The sequence below is a fragment of the Ranitomeya imitator genome, chromosome 9, assembly GCF_032444005.1.
Source record: "Ranitomeya imitator isolate aRanImi1 chromosome 9, aRanImi1.pri, whole genome shotgun sequence".
NCBI lineage: Eukaryota > Metazoa > Chordata > Amphibia > Anura > Dendrobatidae > Ranitomeya > Ranitomeya imitator.
Window position 1 is genome coordinate 36,655,998 of NC_091290.1, and position 22,519 is coordinate 36,678,516.

At 42.4% G+C, this 22,519-nt stretch overlaps 1 protein-coding gene across 2 annotated transcripts in view; it reads left to right on the forward strand.

Moving 5' to 3' along the window:
* Positions 1–21,401, forward strand: part of LOC138648686 (sodium/calcium exchanger 1-like) — a 103,136-nt gene extending 81,735 nt beyond the window's left edge. For both annotated transcript variants that reach the window (XM_069738480.1, XM_069738481.1), the window contains exons 3-7: positions 12,419–12,513; positions 14,319–14,437; positions 17,816–17,915; positions 18,390–18,662; positions 20,529–21,401. In XM_069738480.1, the coding sequence (XP_069594581.1) occupies positions 12,419–12,513; positions 14,319–14,437; positions 17,816–17,915; positions 18,390–18,662; positions 20,529–20,905 (964 nt within the window). In that variant the 3' untranslated portion in view covers positions 20,906–21,401. The remainder of the gene's footprint in view (positions 1–12,418; positions 12,514–14,318; positions 14,438–17,815; positions 17,916–18,389; positions 18,663–20,528) is intronic.
* Positions 21,402–22,519: the final 1,118 nt, after the last annotated feature.

A 22,519-nucleotide genomic window follows, 5' to 3' on the forward strand; every position in this document is an offset into this window, starting at 1 on the left:
GCAGGCGGAATGGATGTATAAAGGGCAACAAAGTGAAACTAAACTGAAAGGCAGAGTTACATAAAAATGTGAAAAAAAGGGAAAAAGGAAGAAAGAAAAAAAAAGGAGTCTTGAATGCAATGAACAGAAAGGAGTATATTGGAATATATTTATTGCTAAGATAACCCGAAAGGGAGAAATGCAGTCGAGTAGGGGGAGGAACAACGTCAATCCAAGGGAAAGGATCGAGAGGGAGGTGATCAATAGAGACGACTCTGCAATGAGAGAAGATAATATATTAGTAAATATGACATATTATAAGCTATATTAATTAGCAAAAATGGTATTGTAGAGTCGAATAACACTGTGACGAAGAGCATACATATATGCTGTTAAGGTAATCACAAGACCATAATAGTTCATTCAAATTAATCACTTAAATAAATGCAAGGAGATCATACTCCCTAATGAGTCCATGGGGAGACAGTGTCTGTAGTTCGTGGATCCAAAACGCCTCACGTTTTTTAAGAATCCGGACACGATCACCTCCACGTCTCGGGACAGAGACGTGCTCAATCACTTGAAATTTCAACTGAGAAACCTGATGAACTGCTGTGATAAAGTGATGTGGAATGGGGAGTAATACATTTTTACACCTGATGGTTGATTTGTGTTTAGAAACACGATCCTTGATGGCTTGTGTAGTTTCACCAATGTAAAGATGTCCGAAGGGGCACTTAATAAGATATACAGCAAAAGTCTTATTGCACGTGGAGAAGTCCTTAATGTAGTACTTTTTTCCTGAATGGGGATGGTAGATAACGTTCCCTTTAACAACGTTACTGCATTGATTGCAGTTAAGGCAGGGAAAGGTGCCCATCTTGGGACTGTGAAGAAACCTCTGAGTGTGGGGGGAGGCAGATGGGCCAATGTCGGCCTTCACTAGTGAATCCCGGAGGTTTGGAGCACGTTTGTAGCAGGGAAGGAAGTGGTTGCGAAATTATGGAACATTGGGGAAGGCTGTTTGTAAAAGGTTCCAATGGCACCTAATAGTCTTATGGAGAATGTGTACAAAGGGATGGAAAGTATGGACACACAGAACCAGTTTTTTTTATGGTGGATCTTTTGTTAATAGAGGGAGTGGTGGTCTCAGTCAGAAGGGTAGCCACGTTCTCTGAATTTATTAAACATTTCCCTAGACCTTAATGCATAAAGGGAGGGATCAGAGGCAATCTTCTGTACCCTTCTGAACGGTGATCGTGGGATGGATGCTTTTGTGGTTGGAGGGTGTAGACTGTCAAAATGCAGTAAACTTCCGGTCAGTAGGCCAAATGGTCCTTAATGACCATAGTATCAAGGAAATTAACCTGTTGGGAAACGCTAGTGATGGTGAAGGACAACTCAGGCCTAGCTGAATTCAAATCCTGAAGAAAGGAATTCAAAGTGTCAGGTGTGCCATCCCAGATGCAGAATATGTCATCAATATAGCGTTTCCATAGACGACTATGGGAACGAAAAAGAGGATTCGTATAGACAAAGTCCTCTTCAAATTGTGCCATATAACTGTTGGCATAAGGATGCGCCATGTTCGAGCCCATGGCCGTCCCTTTGACCTGTAGGTAGTATGAGTCCTCAACCATAAAGAAATTCATCGTGAGTACTATAGTGAGTAATGCAATGCTCAAATCAATTTTGTCAGGATGCACATTAGAGGAATGTAGCATTCGGCGCACACATGTTGTAACAGGGTCTGCCAATCTGGAGTACCTCTTTCAGTACCACCCCGTGTTTCAGGAGGTCCACTCTGCTTTGGCTGGAGTTGGAATGAAGGACGCTGGCTGGAATTCCTTGATTACATGGGTGCATATAAAAGATCACTGCGTCTCCACATATTTCCAGTATGACAATGCAGCGCCCCAGAGATCTGGTCGTTGCAGTATGACACTCTGCCACTAAGGGGAGTGATGGTACGTCTGATGGCACTGAAGGAATTCTACTGACCAGGTATCACCAGCACACATTACACTTCACACTCCGGCCACTAGGGGGAGCAAAAGGCTTTATTTATTGGGCCACTCCTCACACTGGTAAAACTAGGGGTTGGATAGGAAGTTAGTCAGAAGCTGACTGGGTTGGATTCAGGCAACATCCCGTGGCAGGGGGTGTTGCAGGGAAAAGACACAGGGGGGTCCCTGTCAGGCGTGGGAACCTGGCAGGTACCTAGCGAACAGAGCAGAACATAACGGAACCGCGCCTACACACCCCCGCGGCGGTATCCTAAGAGAGAGACACGAAGGGAAGATTATTGTGGAACAGTGAGAAACGAGATCAATCATAAAGGAGAACCAGTAGGAGTCGTGCCGTGAGACCGAGGCAACATCCTACTGAGGCGCATAGCCGGTGGCCGGAACACCGCGGGAGTAACTGACTCTAGGCCTTACTTCGAACTCCGCAGGACAGTTAATTATAGGTTGGCTGTCTACCTTAAATTTCCTACGAAGACATAGGGGGCAACGCGTGGAGAGGGGGGTCTCTAGGGTCCCGGAAGAGCTCCAAGCCTTCCCGTCATACGGGTGCGTCCTAGCCATAACATACCTGGGGGACGAGAAACTGGTAACATCTGGAACTAGAGAGAGAGAGAGCTGTAGAGAACGAACGAACGAGAACAGCAGTTGTGAGGACTATTCCGAATGCTCAGCAGGGTAGCACTGCAACACACAGGCGCTAGTGGTAGGCACTGATTTCCACCTGCAAAGGGAACTCTGGAAGTGCCCATTGGACGGCCGGTCTCAGATAGCCCTGTTAAGCATTCTCTGGATTGAGGATCCTGAAGTCTTCAGTAAAGAGGTAAAGAGACTGCAACCTTGTGTCCTCGTTATTGACTGCATCTCACACCATCACTATCCACCTTACTGGGAAGCCCTGAGGACATACTTCACCTGTGGGAAGGTATACCATCCAGCTGCCATTCCATCACCCCAGCAGACCCCACAGCAGCGTCGGTCACCCTGACCGAACACCACAGGTGGCGTCACGAAACCTTGACAGACTCCTATCACCTTTTATGGGACGCCCCTTAGCAGGGTCGCGGACCGGGTCTAACCAGCGTGACAGTCTCAGAACCGAACCAGAGAGGCCCGTTACCGAGAACTCGTGGCCCTGTGTCTGGGGGCACTCCAACTACACTTTACTCACAGAGCACAGAATATATATCACACAGATACAGAGGGTGGGCCAATTGAAAAGCGGCAGGCCAGACATACATTACCATAGCCGCAGGTGGCTGGAGCCTGCCGATATTAACTGTGGGAATTACAAAGGTGGGGAAGGTCAAAACGGGAATATCTTGTCCTCTCTGCCCTGGGGCACAGCCTGTGGGCTTATGCATTAGGGACATGCATCTCACCTGGAACCTATTATACATACATATAACTGCACAACATATTCTTGGTGCGGTGGGGTTCCGTAACACATGTAATGCCATGGTCGTGGGGGATGGACGTATACAGGTCTTTGATGTCGAGTGAAATCAAGATAGATGTAATTGGTATGGGGCCTAGGGTCCGAATATACTTAAGGAAGTCACCAGTATCAAGCAGGAAAGAGGATGTTTCTCGAATGAGGGGAGTTAGAACTTTCTCCAAGAAGATAGAAAGAGGGGAGAGAATGGATTCCGTTGAGGCTACGATGGGCCATCCTGGAGGTTTATCCAGGTTCTTGTGCACCTTGGGCAAGGTATAAAACACTGGAGTAATGGGATTGGTTTTAGTGAGAAAGTTCCGTGTGTTGATGTCAAGACTTCCCTGATTCAGAAAGAAAGTAAGTGTTCTGTCTATGGGATCGTGAATGTCCCTAGTGGGGTCCCTGGAGAGACCGACATATACTGTATTGTCACTCAATTGGCGATAGATTTCTTGTAGATAATTGTACCGATTCATGAACACAATGGCACCACCCTTGTCGGCTGATGAAGGTGTAATTTGACATTTTCGATGTCATGTCTTAATTTTCTAAATGTAGTATTGACAAACTCAATGAAGGTCTCTAGGGCATGTGAACCCTGTGTGTGTGTGTGGGGGGGGGGGGGGTTGTAAGTAATACCGTTACGTAGGCCCAGACTCGTTCCTTTGAGGAGTCCACTATCGGCAGGGGAATCATAGGAGTCATAGAGGTGGTCTGTTCCGCAAAATGTGCCTTTAATCTAAGAGTGCGAAAAACCGCTGTAGCTCCATATCGAGATTAAAGGTACTTTATCTATATGATGGACAAAAAGTAAGGCCTTTCTGTAAGAGATGGTATTCGGCCATATTTAAAGTCTGTGAGGAAATGTTAATCACCAATGGGCATATACCTGTGAATGGGTCACTCTCTGATCTGTGACCCTTCCTTCATTGCCCTCAACGTATCCTCTTCCTCTTGGATGTCTTGGCCTTTGGCCTAAAAAATGTTGATTGGGGCCCGGGCGAGAGTCCCGTCAGTCAGATTCAGAACCTGAGGAAGAGATGTCTGTAGAGAGTCTGTGATAGTATCTGTCATAGGAAGAACGAGAATTAGGGTTGTAGCGCCACCTATAGACTTTGTCCTGTTCGTAGTCGTTGGTGTCTCATAAGAAATTGATCCTTTTTTGATTTTCTGTGTCCCTCTTATGATGATCCGTGGTGGTTTTAATGCATGCTTTCAAGGCAGTCAATTCCCCGGATGTACCAACAGACGACAATTGAGTCTCGATATTGTTAATCTCCACCTTGGTTTTGGCTATGGCTGTCTGTAAATGTTCAATGTTTAGAGTCATTAGATCGAAGGAACATTTGTTAAGTATTTGTTTGAACTTCAGACAGCAATCTGTAGAGTCACGGAATAGGGTGGGTTATAATGAAACCCTAAGTCCCCTAGGGATTCTTCTCACGCGTGGATATTCGGCCAGTGTGGCACAGTGTAGTTCATAGTTTGTCTGGTGTCGCAGTTCTCTTTCCAAATCTCTTCCTCTTGTTTCCTTCGGGGGAACCTACAGGAAATCACTAGAGAGAGGTAGCTTAGAGAGGATGTTATAAGTTTCATCAGGATTGTAAGAAAAGGTGTTAGATGACATAATTCACAGCGTGCATACGAAAAGGAAATACGATTGTGGTGTGAAACTTAGCACAGCCTTGTGAAGTGGTGCACAAGTAGGTTCCCAGGCCAGTAAACATAGAAATAACACTTGGCACTTAACTTAGCGAGAATATCCAAAGAAGATTTTTAATGCAGTCTGTCCAACAATTGACAAGAGACTTTTCGGTCCGACATGGACCTTCGTCAGTCTATAAGTCATAAAAGAAAATAATAATAAAGCAAAAAAATCGAAATAAATATCAAAAACCATGTCATAAAGCAAAACAAGCAACAAAACATAGGAGTTGACAAAACAATGAAGACATCCTCAATATCCTAAAGGTACCTTCACACATAACGATATTGTTAACGATATCGTTGCTTTTTGTGACGTAGCAACGATATCGTTAAGGAAATCGTTATGTGTGACAGCGACCAACGATCAGGCCCCTGCTGGGAGATCGTTGGTCGCTGAAGAAAGTCCAGAACTTTATTTCGTCGCTGGATCTCCCGTGGACATCGCTGGATCGGCGTGTGTGACACCGATCCAGCGATGTCTTCACTGGTAACCAGGGTAAACATCGGGTAACTAAGCGCAGGGCCGCGCTTAGTAACCCGATGTTTACCCTGGTTACCATCCTAAAAGTAAAAAAAACAAACACTACATACTTACCTAACGCTGTCTGTCCTCCAGCGCTGTGCTCTGCACTCCTCCTGTACTGGCTGTGAGCGTCGGTCAGCCGGAAAGCAGAGCGGTGACGTCACCGCTCTGCTTTCCGGCCGCTGTGCTCACAGCCAGTACAGGAGGAGTGCAGAGAAGCTGAGCGCCGGGGACAGACAGCGGTAGGTAAGTATGTAGTGTTTGTTTTTTTTACTTTTAGGATGGTAACCAGGGTAAACATCGGGTTACTAAGCGCGGCCCTGCGCTTAGTTACCCGATGTTTACCCTGGTTACCGGCATCGTTGGTCGCTGGAGAGCGGTCTGTGTGACAGCTCTCCAGCGACCAAACAGCGACGCTGCAGCGATCCGGATCGTTGTCGGTATCGCTGCAGCGTCGCTTAGTGTGACGGTACCTTAAGGCTAGAAGCCATGTCGAGAGTGGTAGTCAAGGGACAAAGGGGAATAAAGAGGAGAGGTACCTACCCGACTGCATAAAAGTTGGATGTATATAATAGGTAGGTATATAGAAGTTTATAGCTGCAAGTCGGTAATGTATAGTAGAAGACAAGTGAATCAGAGTATAATGGTATATATGTAGAATTGAATGACGATGAGAATAATACCTGTAGAGGATAACTCGTGGATATAGTGAGACGTGGGTCCTATATATGGTCCCAAATAGAAGGAACTGTAAGAGACAGGGGGAAAAAGCAATAAACATCACAAAAATATCCTAGAGGATGTATAAACCGGGGAACTGGAGATATGGTAATGATTCTATAGTAAATATACAGCCTAAAAGTCGGATTCATGTAGCCAAAGGATGGGGAATGAGCCTCCATGGACATATGTCACATACGTGACAGTGTGATGTCTGTGTCATACGGAAGACAAAAAAATAATAATAATATATACAAGGCAAAGTTGTACCAGTGGGTGCTGCATTGGTGGCGGTGGAGCATGGTCTTCTTTGGATATTCTCGCTAAGTTGAGTGCCAAGTTTTATTTGTCTATTATACTTTGTGGCTTACAAATACTAATGTAAAATACTGAACGTGTGAACGTGGCCTAACTGTGATCAGCTTTCATCATATGTCCATAAGTTTCTTATCCTCTGCATGTAAAAATGGGAATTTTCATCCGAAGACTGCAAGCAGATATTTTAAAATCCACAAAAAAATTGATAGACAGGTATTTTGGAAAGTCACAACTTTCATTATATAATGAATGCACTTCATTTTCCAAAAAATGGAAATATCTTTTTAAATATAAATGTCCTACAATGTGACATTATTATGTCTATTCGTAAAAGAGGAGCGCAGATAACACAAGAATGTTGTAACACTTGTGAATTTATTGGTAAAAGATTCAATATGAGGCTCTCATTATCAGCCAAATAGAGGACAAAGGTGTGAGATTAATGCCTTTATTTCAAGGTGTATATGTAGTGTTGGCTGAAAAAGCTTCTCTGTCTGCCAGTCTAATCATTAAATCCATCACTCTTGCTCTATAGAGAAGGATGTTTTTTTTTATTATTTCAAAGGCATGGAAGCAATCTATTAAAAAGTTTCTTAGAAAAGACTCATTGGGTTATCCTTCAGCTACAGATCCAAAGTACGGACAAACGGATGAGACCTTGTGAACAGCACAAAGATCACAGCAATAACCTCTTTAAGTCTTAGTGTCATGTTTTTGCCTATAGCAATCACTTCTTTGCAGTTGATAGTCATGATGTTTTTGTAATCAGAAAAACTTTGACAGGACCTACCACCTTTTACAAAACTTCATGAACTAACATGTAAAAACTTTCTCAAATATGTGTAACTAGGAAAACTAAAAAATCAAAGTTAGTGATGAAAGCTAAAGAGAAGATGAAGTGGGGCTCTCCACTGTCATACTATTTTGACTGCTGTGTGAGACTATCTGCTTTTGAGCTTGGAGATAGCACTATATGTAGTGAGAAACTGGGACTATTCAGAATGAAAACACAGTGAAGATGAGTACTGCTAAATTATCATAGTCTCTCATTTTATGCCTAATGTTATTATAAGGAGGCAATGTAAGATAGATACCTGTGTATTATGGAGAATCAGTATGAGGCTAAAAAGAACAACTATAATTCACTACCCTCTCCTGTTCATGTCAGTTTCAGGCTCAGAGGGGTTGTCCAGTATTAGGACAAACGCTTCCTCATCTGAATGTTTTTTTTTTAAATTACGGTAGTTTATTAAACAACAACAAAAAGACATACATAGTTTGTATATATCCAGATCAGCCCCTATACACTCATCATAAAAGTCATGAAGAAAACAGTAAAAGTATATAATGAGTTTTCATTAATGCAAATCTCAATACATAGACCGGGTAATGTAAAGCTCGAGATATTACAATATGTCTAAAGTACTTAGAACCCTAAAACTATCTTACTGCCAAAACGATCTCCATCTCATTAATAATTTAGTGCTGAAGCGTAGCGTGAACCAACGCACATTTTACCTTAAACTCTATCATATTGGAGCTAGGCCATCAACCATGTGATGACATAGTGAGGTACGACGAGTTCCATACATCCCAAATTTTATTAAATTTCCCTAAACAGCCCCTATTCTGGTATAAGGTTTGTTCATATGGTATAATTGAATTTACCAGCTCAATCCAGGCCCTGAAAGATGGATGCGTATTGCCCATCCAATGTAATGGATTCAAAGGGACGGGAATATGTACAAGAGAGGTCAACAATGAAGTTACCTCGTTCCAAAAAGATAGGATAACTGGACATCCCCATACCATTTGTATAAAATCTTCCTCCACTGTATGGCATCTGAGGCATTCTGAAGATTGAGACCACCCTATTTTGAATAGTCGTAACGGGGTTAAATATTATTGATGTATTATATACATTTGGATCATTTTATTGTTTGCCGAAGGGGATACCTTAGTTGGGGACTCAAGAATCGTCTCCTAGTCCTCATCTTGACTGGGAGTTTCCACTTTTTTCTAACTGGAAATAAAGCAGAATCAGCGCCCACGAATAACATATATGTACAGTATATAATGCAGAGATAAGACAACGGGGTCACTGTGATTTAAGGATCCCTATCAGTCGGAAGGATGATATTATTTGCGTCATATTTATGCTACATATACTGTATGTGATTGAATCGTGGATCTGAGCTGCAGATAGCAAAAGAACTGGGGTCTTGGGACATTATGCTTAATTTGCCGTGGCTTTATTTGAATGTTTACCTCTGTGAAAATAAAATAGCTTATGCTCAATTCCCATGCCGGCGCCATTCCAGCAGTTCACGTGCAGTTTTATAACATGTGAGCGCTGCGTCCAATCAGTGCATACGTCACTGTCCCCACCTATGGAAGTATACATAATCAAAAAGAAGTGAGAGCTGCGGCTGGGCACTCAACTTTTTGATTTTGACCGGGGACAAACATTCAGACGGAGAAGCGGCTGTCCTAGTAGTGGAGAACCCCTTTAATCTTTTACAGGCAGCTGTTGTTTTTTTTTTTCCCTTACACATTAACCCTTTATAGGCACCTATTTTTACAGATTAATCATTACCATGCATGTGTTTTTCTTTTGTACATTAAGCTTTTAGATGCAGCTATGTTCTCTTTTTGCAGAGTAACCTTTTACAAGCAGCCATGCCCCTTCATGGAGAGCAACCCTTTAGAAGCAGCTGCATCCTCCTTTATCTAGGCTGTATAATATACGGGGATATCTGATTAGATGGCTGATAAATAATAATATTCTGTATAGAGTAATGTTCTGGCTCTTGTCAGGTAGTGAGGAAATTTCTTGCTTGATTGATTTGTGTTTCACTGATTCACTACCCATTGGAAAACAATGGTGAAATAATTCACCATGTTTGTGATTTTCTTTTGATAAATTTATTAGAAAAATAGGTAAATCGATTCTCCCATTGTATTATATGGACCAACTACTAAACAAAACAGGCTAAATCCTTCCAAGACCATCACTAGCGGTCACTTATTGGCCGCGGTTAGCTAGCCTAAAGCTGCAATAAATATTGCTCTCAGTTTTAGCTACCAGTTTTATGCAAAGGAACTCTTCTTTCAGCGAAACATAACCAAAAAAACTAAAAAAAAAAAAAAAATTGGATGTCAAAAACCAGGCAATCAACGTAGGATAACTAAAGTGGAAAAAAAAAATCATAATATGAGGTTCAAGCATCATTTGACAGAAATAATGAGATTCTCACAGACCTTGACGTTGGTACATTGTTCACTTATATCAGCAAACAGCATCTGCCTTTAATTAACCAACAAAGGATATAAAAAGAACAATCCATAGGAAAAAAAACCCATAAGGGAGGATGTACATAGCAAAAAAATAATAGGGGACCATATCAGCATCATAATCTTAAAGAGAACTGTCAAGATCTCTCTGACATCTATTTTGGTAGAATTTTGGACCCTCTCTGGTCGGAATTCTGCTGTGCTGTTCCTCTGCTATTAAGGCTGTAAATGTTGAAATAAATTGACAGCTGGATGTTAGCATTAATCTACTTATTGGGGCATGTCCCTACACAGTGTGAGACTGGCCAATTTGTGCTGACTGGACCTGATTTTGGAGAGTACAGGAACTGTAACATCCAGATGCCAATGTATTCCTGGAGGAGTGACACAATGCAGAGCTCCAAGAAAAGATTGGTGATTTTCCATTGTTATGAAACAAAATGCTGGCAACAATAGAACAAAAAGAAACTGCAGAAATATATAAATAGACGAGAGATACTTTTGTTTGGTGCAACAAGCTCCATATTATGTAATCACTCTAAAAAATTTTTTTTAGCAAATTCTATTACTGTACATTTTACTGTAGGATTTTGTAGGGTGTCTGTGGGAAATATTGCCCCTTCATCCAGAAGAGCATTTGTGAGGTAAGGCTACTTTCACACTAGCGTCGGAATTAGGCCTGTCGCATTGCGTCGGGCCGAGATTCCGACGCTAGCGTTGTTAGCGCCGCACAACTGGTGCTGTGGATGCATTTCTCCGGCGCATCCGCTGCCCCATTGTGAGGTGCGGGGAGGTGGGGGCGGAGTTCCGGCCGCATATGCGCGGTCGGAAAAAGCGGTCCGTCTGGAGCAAAAAACGTTACATTTAATGTTTTTTGCTCCCGGCGGTCCGCCACAACACGGCGCAACCGTCGCACGACGGTTGCGACATGTGTCAATACGTCGCAATGCATCGGTAATGTTACTCTATGGGGCAAAAACGCATCCTGCAAACAACTTTGTAGGATGCGTTTTTTCCCCTAAACGACGCATTGCGACGTATTAAAAAAAACGCCAGTGTGAAAGTAGCCTTAGACTCTGATGTTGGAGGAAAGGGCAGGACTCACAATCTCCAATCTAGTTCATACCAAAGGTGTTGGATAGGGTTGAGGTCATGTTCTTCTGCAACAAACGCCCCCAACTATGTTTTATGGACCTTGCTTTGTGCACTGGAGCACGGTCGTGCAGAATAGAATTGGACCTTCCCCAAATTGTTCCCAGAAAATTAAAAGCTACAATTGTACAAAATGTCTTGTGCAGAAGTAATAAGATTTCCTTTCACGGGAACTAAGGAGCTAAGGCCAACTTCTGAAAAATAAGCCCATCGCGTTATCCCTCCACCAAACATTACGGCAGGAAAAATGCAGTAAGGCGGGTAACGTTCTCATGGCATTCACCAAACCCAGGTTCCTCATCAGACACCAGATATAGAAGTGTGATCCGTCACGGCACAGAACACGTATTCACTGCTCCAGAATCCAGTGGTGGCGGATTTACACCACTCCATCCAGTGCTCGGTATTGTGCTTGGTGATGTAAGGCTACATGCAGTGTTTCCGCTAATACCAGAGGAGGTCTGGACTCTGCAGTTATGGAGTCAGTATTTGTGACTTTTCTGCCCTACGCTCCTCAGCACTTGGTGACCCCGCTCTGTAACATTACAGGGTCTCCACTTGGGTTCCTTACACTTCTCAATTATAATAATAATAATAATTTTGCTTCCATCACTCCTCTTCTAATGCTTCCCCTGTTCCCTAGTGGTCTCCATAATCCCTTTTCCAGCCATGTGACTGCTACCGGATGAGCCAATCTTTCACCGCTGTCGCCAGTGCTTGTAAAAAAATGTATTTTATTTTTAAGAAATGCAATGGTCCGTAGACACATAAATAGCGGAGGATTAAGGTTTGTGCGATTGCTAGAAGTGATGAGTTTTCCTGCATTACATACCATCTCTTTTATTGTTGTGCTGCCTTTTAGGCAATAATTGTTTTCTATTCCCATTGTCACAGTCTGCTGCTCGGCCCGATGAAGGATTCTCAGTTATATTATATTTATCGTATTGTTGCGGTGGGGACTGGTTAATTCTTCATCCAATCTCATCATTCTGGTGTGATATCTTTACCCATGAAGAACAATAAACTAAATGACATTAGACCTTAATCTGTACCTGTTATATCTGGCTCTTCTTACATTCGGGACGTGTTCGGTTCCTCGTAGTAATCAGTGGTGCACAGTAGTATATCACCCCAGGTGTAATTTTGCTGAACTTTAGAATTCAATGTCTAAAATCTTCATATGTTGAATTCCTAATGCATGAAGTGAATGTACATGATTTATGGTCCGTGTGCCCAATACACTGACTACATATCTTCTTCCAGGAGATATATTGAGATACAGATCATTGATGATGAGGAATATGAAAAAAACAAGAACTTCTTCATTGAACTTGGAGAACCCGAAATGCAGAGAGGAGGTAAAATAAGAAGAGTAATTCATAAATTAGTGGGAATTAAACAGCGATTTAGGTGGAGGAAGAAAAACTATTGGTGAAAGATAAAGCCGGTTTCACACTTCTGTGAAATATGGAGCCTGCTTGGACTGGCCTGACCACTGGGTCTCCCAACCCAAGTTGATTGCTACATAGGGATTTATGATGCAGCTGGGTCAGGTCAAAAGATCCATTGGCCAGGTCAGGGCTTTTGATCTGATCAGTGGGTATTTCATGGATGTGTGCAACTGGACTTATGCAAATGGTAATACTTATGCTATGTACCGTAATCGAGTTGTAGGGAGCCATAATGGTGCACTCACAGACTATTTTGGAGCATAACATTTCCTCAATATGACTCAAATGTTAAACAAAAGTAGACAATGGTTTTACTAAAAGATTATGTATGAATGACAACTTTTACCATTGTTACATCCCTGGACCTGCACCACCGACAGCTGCTTTTGCCGACAGGCATCGCGGTATTCACTTTGCAGGTGCTGCTGGTGATGGAGGACATGTCATGGCCAAAATTACTGGATTGCGCAGCCACCGTCCAGCCAGCAATATTGGAGTAGCTGGTACCTGCGGCGGCGTCCAGTCAGATGGTGTGCTGTCCAGTACGTCAATGGAATTAGGCAGCTCCCTGTTGTGGGCAATTGGGCAGCACCACAATATACTTAACCTGCCAGTTATTGTGCTCTGATGCTCTTCTTCTGTTATACTGACCTTTTTCTTAGTCTGGCTTGTGACCCTGACTACATATTCGTGATCCCCCTTGATCTGACCTTAGCTTGTCTCATGTTGCTTTTTGACTGTCCTCCTGATATCCAATCCTGGCTATTCCTTTGAGTATGGTATTGCTTTCTGATTTTGTCCCTTCTTTTAATAAACGTGCTAGATAGACTATCCTTGTCTCAAGCTCCATCCAGCAGCTACTCCGTGGACCCAACCCCAGGGACTCCGTTGTAAAATCTCTGTATACAAAAGTAAAGAGTTAAGGCTGAGGTTCCTCTGGAAGCTTTTAGGTGGAGTTCCAAGTTCCAAGTCTGTCTGAGGTAGCCTTTATGAGCTGCCAGCCTCAGAAAGACCTTAGAGTTATCTTCTTTCTGACACCATGTTACAGATTATTTTTTAATAAACGACTGTGTGCCACCACACAACCACCCACATAGAGCAGCGCCATGTGCATGAGGCCTAACAGAGGCTAAGAATAAATAGTAGAGAAATATGATTATTATTATTATGCCATCTATTTTAAGTGAACTACACTTTTTTAATATAACTAATGGCAAAATTGCAATATTAAACATTCCTCTTTACCGTTCCTGGTGGCTAGAGACGAGTTCTCCAAGAAGATCATTTTGTGTTCCTCTGTCAGATGATGTTTATGCTGTTTTTGTCTATAGGGGAATGTATCATATTTATATTGTGAGAATTCAGAGTCATTAACGGAATAGAGAATGCCAGTCCGTTCACTACGGTCTGATTTATGATCTCATCAAATGGATAAAATATGGCTTTAATCAGATTGTGTTTTGTTAAGGTTTCCAAAATGGGTGACTTCCAATGACAATCAGAATGCATCTGCTTTGCTGCTTTTAGTCAGCGCCTCAAACTTTGGGGTTGAGCATCAGGGCACATGCTTGACCACCGTGCTGTTGAAAATACCCCCATAAAATTATGGTTGCAAAGCAATGACTTGCCCAGCATGTATTCTCGTGCAGTAACTCTGTTTGTCAGCGCCAATAAAATTCATTGTGGTTTAACCTGTGATGTTTTCCACTTAGGTGAGACAGGTGGAAAATGGGTGGTGTGTACCAAAAGCGGTGAGGAGATTGCAGGAAGTCCCAGTCTGGGAGAACATCGCAAGATGGAAATCATAATAGAAGAATCATATGAGTTCAAGGTGCGATGGAGAAGAAAAGAAAAGAGTGCACCCTAAGGATAGAATGGACGGCAACATTAGATAACTGCTGATAGCAGAAGTCAACAACCTAATGTCAGATGCATGGCTCCATATTTCTTCTGGATTTGTCAATTGGGCTGAGAGTTTGTCCTTGACCCACCACAGAACATGCACATCTCACTTTAAAGAGGACCTGACACTTGCTATTGATATTTAATTGTTTTACGTGGTTTAAATGCCGCTGTTCTCTTGAATCTGGAGTTATTTTTCTTTTGTTCCTGTGCCTCTCCTGTCTTGAGATATGGCCTCCTCTTCCCTGTATATAAACCCAGTCCTGTTTTCCAAAGAAGTGTGATCTTCTTAAAGACTACAAACACAGGAGTTGAAAACCACATCCCCTTGGTAGCAAGACTAGGCCATATCTCAGGAACGGAGGAGCGGAAGAACAAAAGAAAAATAATGCCGGATTCAGGAAAACAGCGGCATTCACGCCAGGTAAAGATACTCTTTAATTTTCATTATAATCACAATACTTGCACAAATAGATAATCAATAAGGTCAATAATAAATAATTTGTAAATCAGCCTTTAACATCTAAAGCTTAATGGCATACACTAATCTAAAAAATCTTAGGCTGCCGTCACACTAGCAGTATTTGGTCAGTATTTTACATCAGTATTTGTAGCCAAAACCAGGAGTGGAACAATTAGAGGAAAAGTATAATAGACACATATGCACCACTTCTGTATTTATCACCCACTCCTGGTTTTGGCTTACAAATACTGATGTAAAATACTGACCAAATACTGCTAGTGTGACGGCAGCCTTAGGGGATTGTCTTCTGCTGTACTTTTTTGGGCCATTATTGTGTCATACCCTGAACCCTCTAGAAGAATCTTTGGTACTTTGACAGACCAGTTTAACTGTAAAGAGGACCTGTCACTAGGTCGAAAGTGGCCAGTTTTTGCTCTTAATTTATTCCCATTATTTCTCTGATTAAGTTTTTTGTTTTTAAAAATTCTGCCATACGGTTCAAGCGATATGGATCTTTTTGTTTAGTGAGATGATGAGACAACCACTCACAATCGACCAATTCATGGAATGGGTGATTGCTTAGTATTGAATTTGCACACAAATAAGGCTTGTATAGGGCGCTGGTCACACAGCCAAGCACATCTATGTTGTCCTTGTCGTGAAGTATGGCACCAGAGAGATCATTCAAAATCCCACTGCTGCCACCACATGTGAAGAACCGACACCTCGCAACCCCGCCTGACGTCACTATTACGTCCGATGGATCGCGTGGTACGGTCTCCTCACTTACACCAATGTGATGCTCTGCACTCCTTGGGGACACGTAAAGTCAGCTTGGTAGGACTGACTCCAGCTCCACGTTAGATATAAGTCCATTAACGGGAATGTATCGAACCAGAAAACAGCCCCGATAGCATGGAAAGTTAAGCCGAGCAGCCCAAGGTTAAATTGTATATTTAATCATCTTAAGGGCACACTAGACAAAACACTATATGAACAGTGGTTAGATATATGAAATGGTCAGATATGCAAATACAAATAATGGTAGTACAAAGTATGCAGAATATAAGTCAGTTATCAGTCAGATGAAAGGCCTGGCTTGTGTGGGAGGGGTTGCCACATGGGAGGCTGGTGGTCCCCTTTGTTCCTGGACTTCTCACCACACGATATGTCGTCCTGACTTTCCCCCAAAAAAACAATGGGCCATGCTTTACAGGAGCATTTAACCCCTATGGGTCACTCCCTCCTGTCACCTAGGCTGGACCTTAATTCCCTCCCCTTGCATCTAGCAGCTAAAAACTACAAAAATTGAGCACGGTCATAACTCCTTAATGGATGGTCCTAGGGATGTGGTTTTGGCACCATCAGATCTGGCCAGGCCCCTGCTACGCGTTGAGACCAAACATGGCTTTGCTACCTGGCTCCTACTAGCCATTCTACATAACCCCCACCCTGTGGTACTAGATTGGATCAATACTCTGAAATGTGTTTGCCATGTTCTGGGGATCTCGGAAATATACACATTATACAGCTAGGATGTATATCTCCATAGCTCCTAATGGAATTATGTTTCTAGAATGTTTCAGAAGGTTTCTTTGGCAGCTTCGATTCAGTGTGAATCTATATTGCAAGCAAACCTTTGTCCTGAGCTTAGCTGGCTCAAGGTGTGAGATCTGTCAGTCACAGTCTTTTGAACCTTGACCACCTGCTGAACTAGGTGCCAGCTTTCTCCTTGAGGCTTTGAAAATGCTGGATGACCAGCTGATCCAGGTTTTCTGTTTCTGCTGCACAAAGGAAGGGTGTTTTATAATCCCATGCCAAATAGGATACAAATGATTGACATAAATTATATCTCTAATATTTTTCACACTTGTAAACTTGGGTGTCTATTCTGTTGGGGTGCATTCATATAGTGCTAAGCAGCCCACCTAATCTAATAGTATGGGCATCACTAATAGGCTGAAAGCCAGACACTGTACACTACATCTGTTTGACTGGTGCCCTATATAAACTTTATTTGTGTGCAGTTTCAATACTAAGCAATCACTGACTCCATGAATTGGTAGGCTGTGAGTGGTTGTCTCATCAGAAGTTTGCACCTGTGTTGCCTCCACCTTTATTAAAGAGGGCTTGCTGCATCTTATTAGTGCATGAGTTCTTGTGATCTGGGCAGGTAAACTCTTTGTGGCTTTGCTGTTAATCTCTTTACAAGGGGGCGAGGCTCACTAGTTTTTAACACATCACAATCTAAAGACACGCCCCTGATGATCCAGTGAGCCACTCCTCTTTGTGAAGACTATAAAAATTAACACCAAATAAAAAGGCTCATATATCTGGGACTGTATAGCTGATTTGAAAAATACAAAAAATTGAATACTCAAGGGAACAAAAATAAAAGGAAATACTGGCCACTTTTGATCTAGTGACTGGTCTCGTTTAAGCCATATAGATTTATTCAGCATCTCCTCTACACAGATCCATTCAAATCTTTACTTGAAAATACGGTACTATAAGGTAACAGTCAATATTCATTGATTAGGATACGTTCCCGTGATAAAAATGCTGTAACATTTGTAAATGTGCACATCCAGTCATTTATCACTCAATTTCTTCAACCCTCCCTCACTCTTCGAGCATGACCCAAGTCTCCGTTCAGTACTCGTCTTATATTTTCCAGTGCCGCCAACCTAATCTTATGTTATCCCTTCTCCCCATGTTCCTCAATCTGCCTCAATTTTCTCAGCATGTTCTTTTCTTATCATTTCCTTTCCTGCGGTGTCAACATCTTCATACTTACAGCCTGTGGTTCGTCAACCCCGTCCTCTTTTCGTTTTATATATATAGAGCACTGTGGACAAGCTGATCAAGAAAGCAAACTTGGCTTTGGTGGTCGGGAGCAGCAGTTGGAGGGAGCAGTTTGTGAGCGCAGTCACGGTCAGCGCAGGTGAGATGGTCACATCCCGCACATGATCACTCTCCGCACAGTCATTTCCAATGTCCATAGCTTTCCTAAAACACAGTAAGGCTTTACATTTAGTCTCATGCTTACGCCAGCACTGTTGCACACTTATAGTGATATATATTGCACACTAACCCCAAAATGCTCACGACTTTTTGCACACATAATTTACATGCAGAATTGCTTTTGCACATTTCTCCACACCACTAACACTGCTTCCCCCTCTCCCCCCTCTCTGCTGGCATGCTACCATATCCCACGATTTTTCGTTTTTTATCCAATCTTCAACCTGATATTTCTCCTATTATCATTCTATCTTCTATCACTACCCCCCTTTTTTTTATCCAATCTGTTCATAAATCTTTTTGCTCATTTTGCCTCTATTCCTTGCTTTGGCGCTGCCCTCTTCTTCCAACCTTCCCCCCCCCAAACCCTTTCTGCATGTTCCATCCTGGGCAGGAGATGATGATGATGAGGAGAGCAGTGAGGAAGGGCTACCCAGTTGCTGTGACTACATCATGCATTTCCTGACCGTCTTCTGGAAGGTGCTCTTTGCCTTTGTGCCCCCCACTGAATACTGGGGCGGCTGGGCCTGCTTTCTGGTCTCCATCTGCATCATTGGAATCCTCACTGCTGTCACTGGTGACCTGGCTGCACACTTTGGCTGCACAGTTGGCCTCAAAGACTCCGTCACTGCTGTGGTCTTTGTAGCCTTGGGTACATCTGTACCAGGTATGGACTGCTCTGTAAAGTAGGTTATATTGGGTTTTTTTTTGGGGGGGGCGGAGGGGTGGAATGCCATTTATAGTCATAATATGAATGAATATATCTTGTATAACATATTTGTGGTCAAATTTGCCCCATCATCAAAAAGCTACAATTAATTTGAACAATGAGACATTTGTCTCCTTTGTTGCTGCTCCAACATGGTCATAGGTTAGGCAGACTGCATTGGCTCCGTTCACTTCACCACTATTATCTCCATATCTCTGTTCTGGTGTAGGAACATAAATCCAGTGATAATGACACTACCGCAGCACTCACATGTCAAAATCCCGATGGACCCCATTGACTATAATGAGTTCCATTGGTTTACGTCATCGTGAGGTCTAGCATTTTACCAGACAGTAATAAAATGCTGGACACTATAAAATTTCCAACGGAAGCTCCTACGACATGGCCATGCCCAAATACTAACTTGTTCCAATTTTCAGAATTTAATTTAATTTTTGCTATCAAATGAATGAAAAAATCATATCGAACGAACACTCATATCTCTGGTTGGAATGAATATGGGATGAAAATGTTTGCGTTTTCTGCTCTCTTCATCGTATCGGACAAGATTTGAATAGAGTGAGTTTCATTCTATATTAGGCGATATGATTTTTTCATTCATTTGTGAGCAGATTTTGCAAATATGAGAAATATTTTCAATTATCTAATGACTAATACCGTAACTAATATAGACTGAAACTTACTCTATTCAAATCTTGTTCGGGATAATGGACCTTTTTCTTGACTACTTTGTAAAATATTCCTTGAATGTATCCAGTCTCACCAGCGAAACTTACTGGAAACTTCAAGTTCCACGACAAAATATATAACAGGGTCCCCACCTATCATGTCCCACTTAAAGGGCTTGTCTGGCCTTGAGGTCACAAGTCTGCAGTCACTCTATGTGCCTGCAGAACTGTGAATCATCATTGAGCGCTGTCAGGAACCCCTGGTGCCGGCGGTTGCATGACCACAAGTATGAGATTTGCATGCATTCTTTCACATGCCAACTAGACGTGAACGGCCTCGGTCTAAGCAAGTGAATTGAGCGAGGTCGGACATGTCTAGTCGGAATGTGGCCAGAAGTATGAAAATTGCATTCTTGAAGTCACATGACCGCCTGCTCCCAGTGCCTGCAATGGAGAATCTTTACAGCACACTGTGCGCTCAATGTGAGGTTTCCCAAGTCTGCAGCCACAGAGACTGCAACCTTATAGCTGAAGGCTGCATAACCCCTTTAAGGCCTCCATACAAATTAAATAGCCGTTGATTGAATGATCATTTGGCCAACAGCTATCTCTCCCAACTCCCCCATACACAGGCATTCCCAACACAGAAAGCTGCTGCCATACCCCTCTGGCAGAGGCTTATTTGCATGCAGAATAAAAGGAATAAAATCAGTTCTTGGAATTCCAATATTCCAATGCTTCTCCCAACATCATCTGTCGGGTAGCCCCCTTACACATTAGGCTGCTTGCTAATCTAATGTGTATGGGAGCTTTTATAATACTGGAGTCTGTGGATAAAGCGCCACTTCAGGTACGAGAGCTGGGTTCAACTGCTACCTCTGCACCCCATACAGCAACACATGAGCACCAACCTAGATAATAAATATGGACCTATGTCTTTGTTAATAGACTACTTTGCATTTATTCAGTTATGATAAATGTTGTTAATATCGACAAATATTTTATAACTTGGAAAACTTCTTTACGTATAGATATAAAATTAGAAAGACACTAATCAAACTAACGTGCGTATAAACTTTATCCGGGTTTCCGCATAGTGCATTCATGTCTTTCTTTTATTTTTTTTTTCCTTTAGACACATTTGCAAGTAAAGTGGCAGCAGTCCAAGACCCTCATGCCGATGCCTCCATTGGTAATGTGACAGGTAGCAATGCAGTCAATGTGTTCTTGGGCTTAGGTGTTGCGTGGAGCATTGCTTCTATATTTTGGGCCGGAAAGGGCAAAACTTTCCATGTGGCCCCCGGTAGCCTTGCATTTTCTGTCACCTTATTCACCGGTCTTTCTATAGTCTGCCTCGGTGCTCTCCTCTATCGAAGACGGCCACCAGTTGGAGGAGAACTTGGGGGTCCACGGCTGCCCAAAATCCTGACTTCTCTTATATTTGTTGGGTTGTGGTTGGTCTACATCTTACTGGCATCGCTGGAAGCCTATTGCCACATACCTGGTTTTTAAAGACTCTTCGTCCTTCTTTGAGGTTTGTCTTCCCTGGATCTTTTTTTTGGTCAATTTCTATACAGCTTTTTAACTTCTCACACATCTCGAAAATAAATTGCACAAGTGAGATGACAAATAACTTATATTAGCCTTCAGCAACATATCATGGCTCTTCACTATGTTGTCTTCCCAGGTTTCACCATCTCAACACTAGGACAATTTTGTCAATTGAACCTCCGAGGGTAAAAACAACTTGTAATTGTTCTGCCATGTCCACAACCAACACAATTTCGGAGAGCACTGTTATTTTGTGGACGGATTGGACGACTATTACTGTTTCTGGAATTGTTCTGACTGTGTGAGACAATAAATAAGAACTCTCTCATCGGAATATATACTGCCACATCTAGAAATGTTATTCCACTGCCAGGAGCAGTTGACGAAGAGATTACTCTCAAAAGACAGCGAAGTGTTCGTGTTTTCTGTTTCTTGGCTATCGAATTGACACAAATTGAACAAAAAAAAAAAAAAAAATAAAGACCACATCCAGGGCTTCCATTGTCCACTCTGGACAAAATGGGGTCTTCCTTTGTAAGGAAGTGCCATGGAATCAGAGTAATGTTGGACTAAATAACGAGGAATTACGATTATTCGTCCAGGTTCCTACAACCTTCTGAAGAGTCAATGACTCTATTAACAGGCAACTTATTTAAAACCCTTTTACATGGGCTGATGATCGTCAGAATGGACATTCATGGGGAACTATCTCGATGTGAACTATCGAAACTCGGCAATCTGCTGACAAACTAGCTTGTTTGTTGGCTGATCCCGACGTGATGGGGCAAACGATCAATACTATTGTTACGACAGTTCGTCCCCATACGCTTTGCGCTGTGTCAACTTGCTGTATAGTCGATGGGCGCTCACTTCGGGTAGAACATCTGCCCATGTTAAAGGACCCTTAGAAATGAAATAACTGATAATGGAAGTTAAATTAGGAGTGTCCAAACAATCTCAGGATAAAGTAGCTATTGTTTGAGAACCTATTGTTTAAATCACGTTTTTGTGTTAAATGTATTTTTTAAAACATTTTTGACTTTTTTTTCATATAACAATCTATATTAAAGGGACCCTTGGAAAATGCTACTCAATTGCAGTAATTTGTAGGAAAATAGCGGTGTAAGGGATGCAGATCACTCTCTATCAGTGGTTGCACGGGAAGGGAACCAAGAGTCCGAGCATGCCTGTCTCACAGAACGTTTGATCCGTACTCTCTTTACCCTCTATAGGGCAATCCATCTAATAAAGGTCTATAGGAGACCGAAATGTTAATTTGCTGAAATGCACCATTAAAGATTGCTTTCTCCTACAGGAAAATAGTGTTATAATGTTGTGCGGCCGCTGGAGAAAATTAAATTATTTTCTCCCGGGAGCCGCCGGCTTTCAGTGATAGAGGCATGCATGAATTAAATTATTTTCTCCCGGGAGCCGCCGGCTTTCAGTGATAGAGGCATGCATGAATTAAATTATTTTCTCCCAGGAGCCGCCGGCTTTCAGTGATAGAGGCATGCATGACCCCAGCTACAATCACTTCTCACAGCGCCTTTCACTTTACTCAATCACTTTAATTAG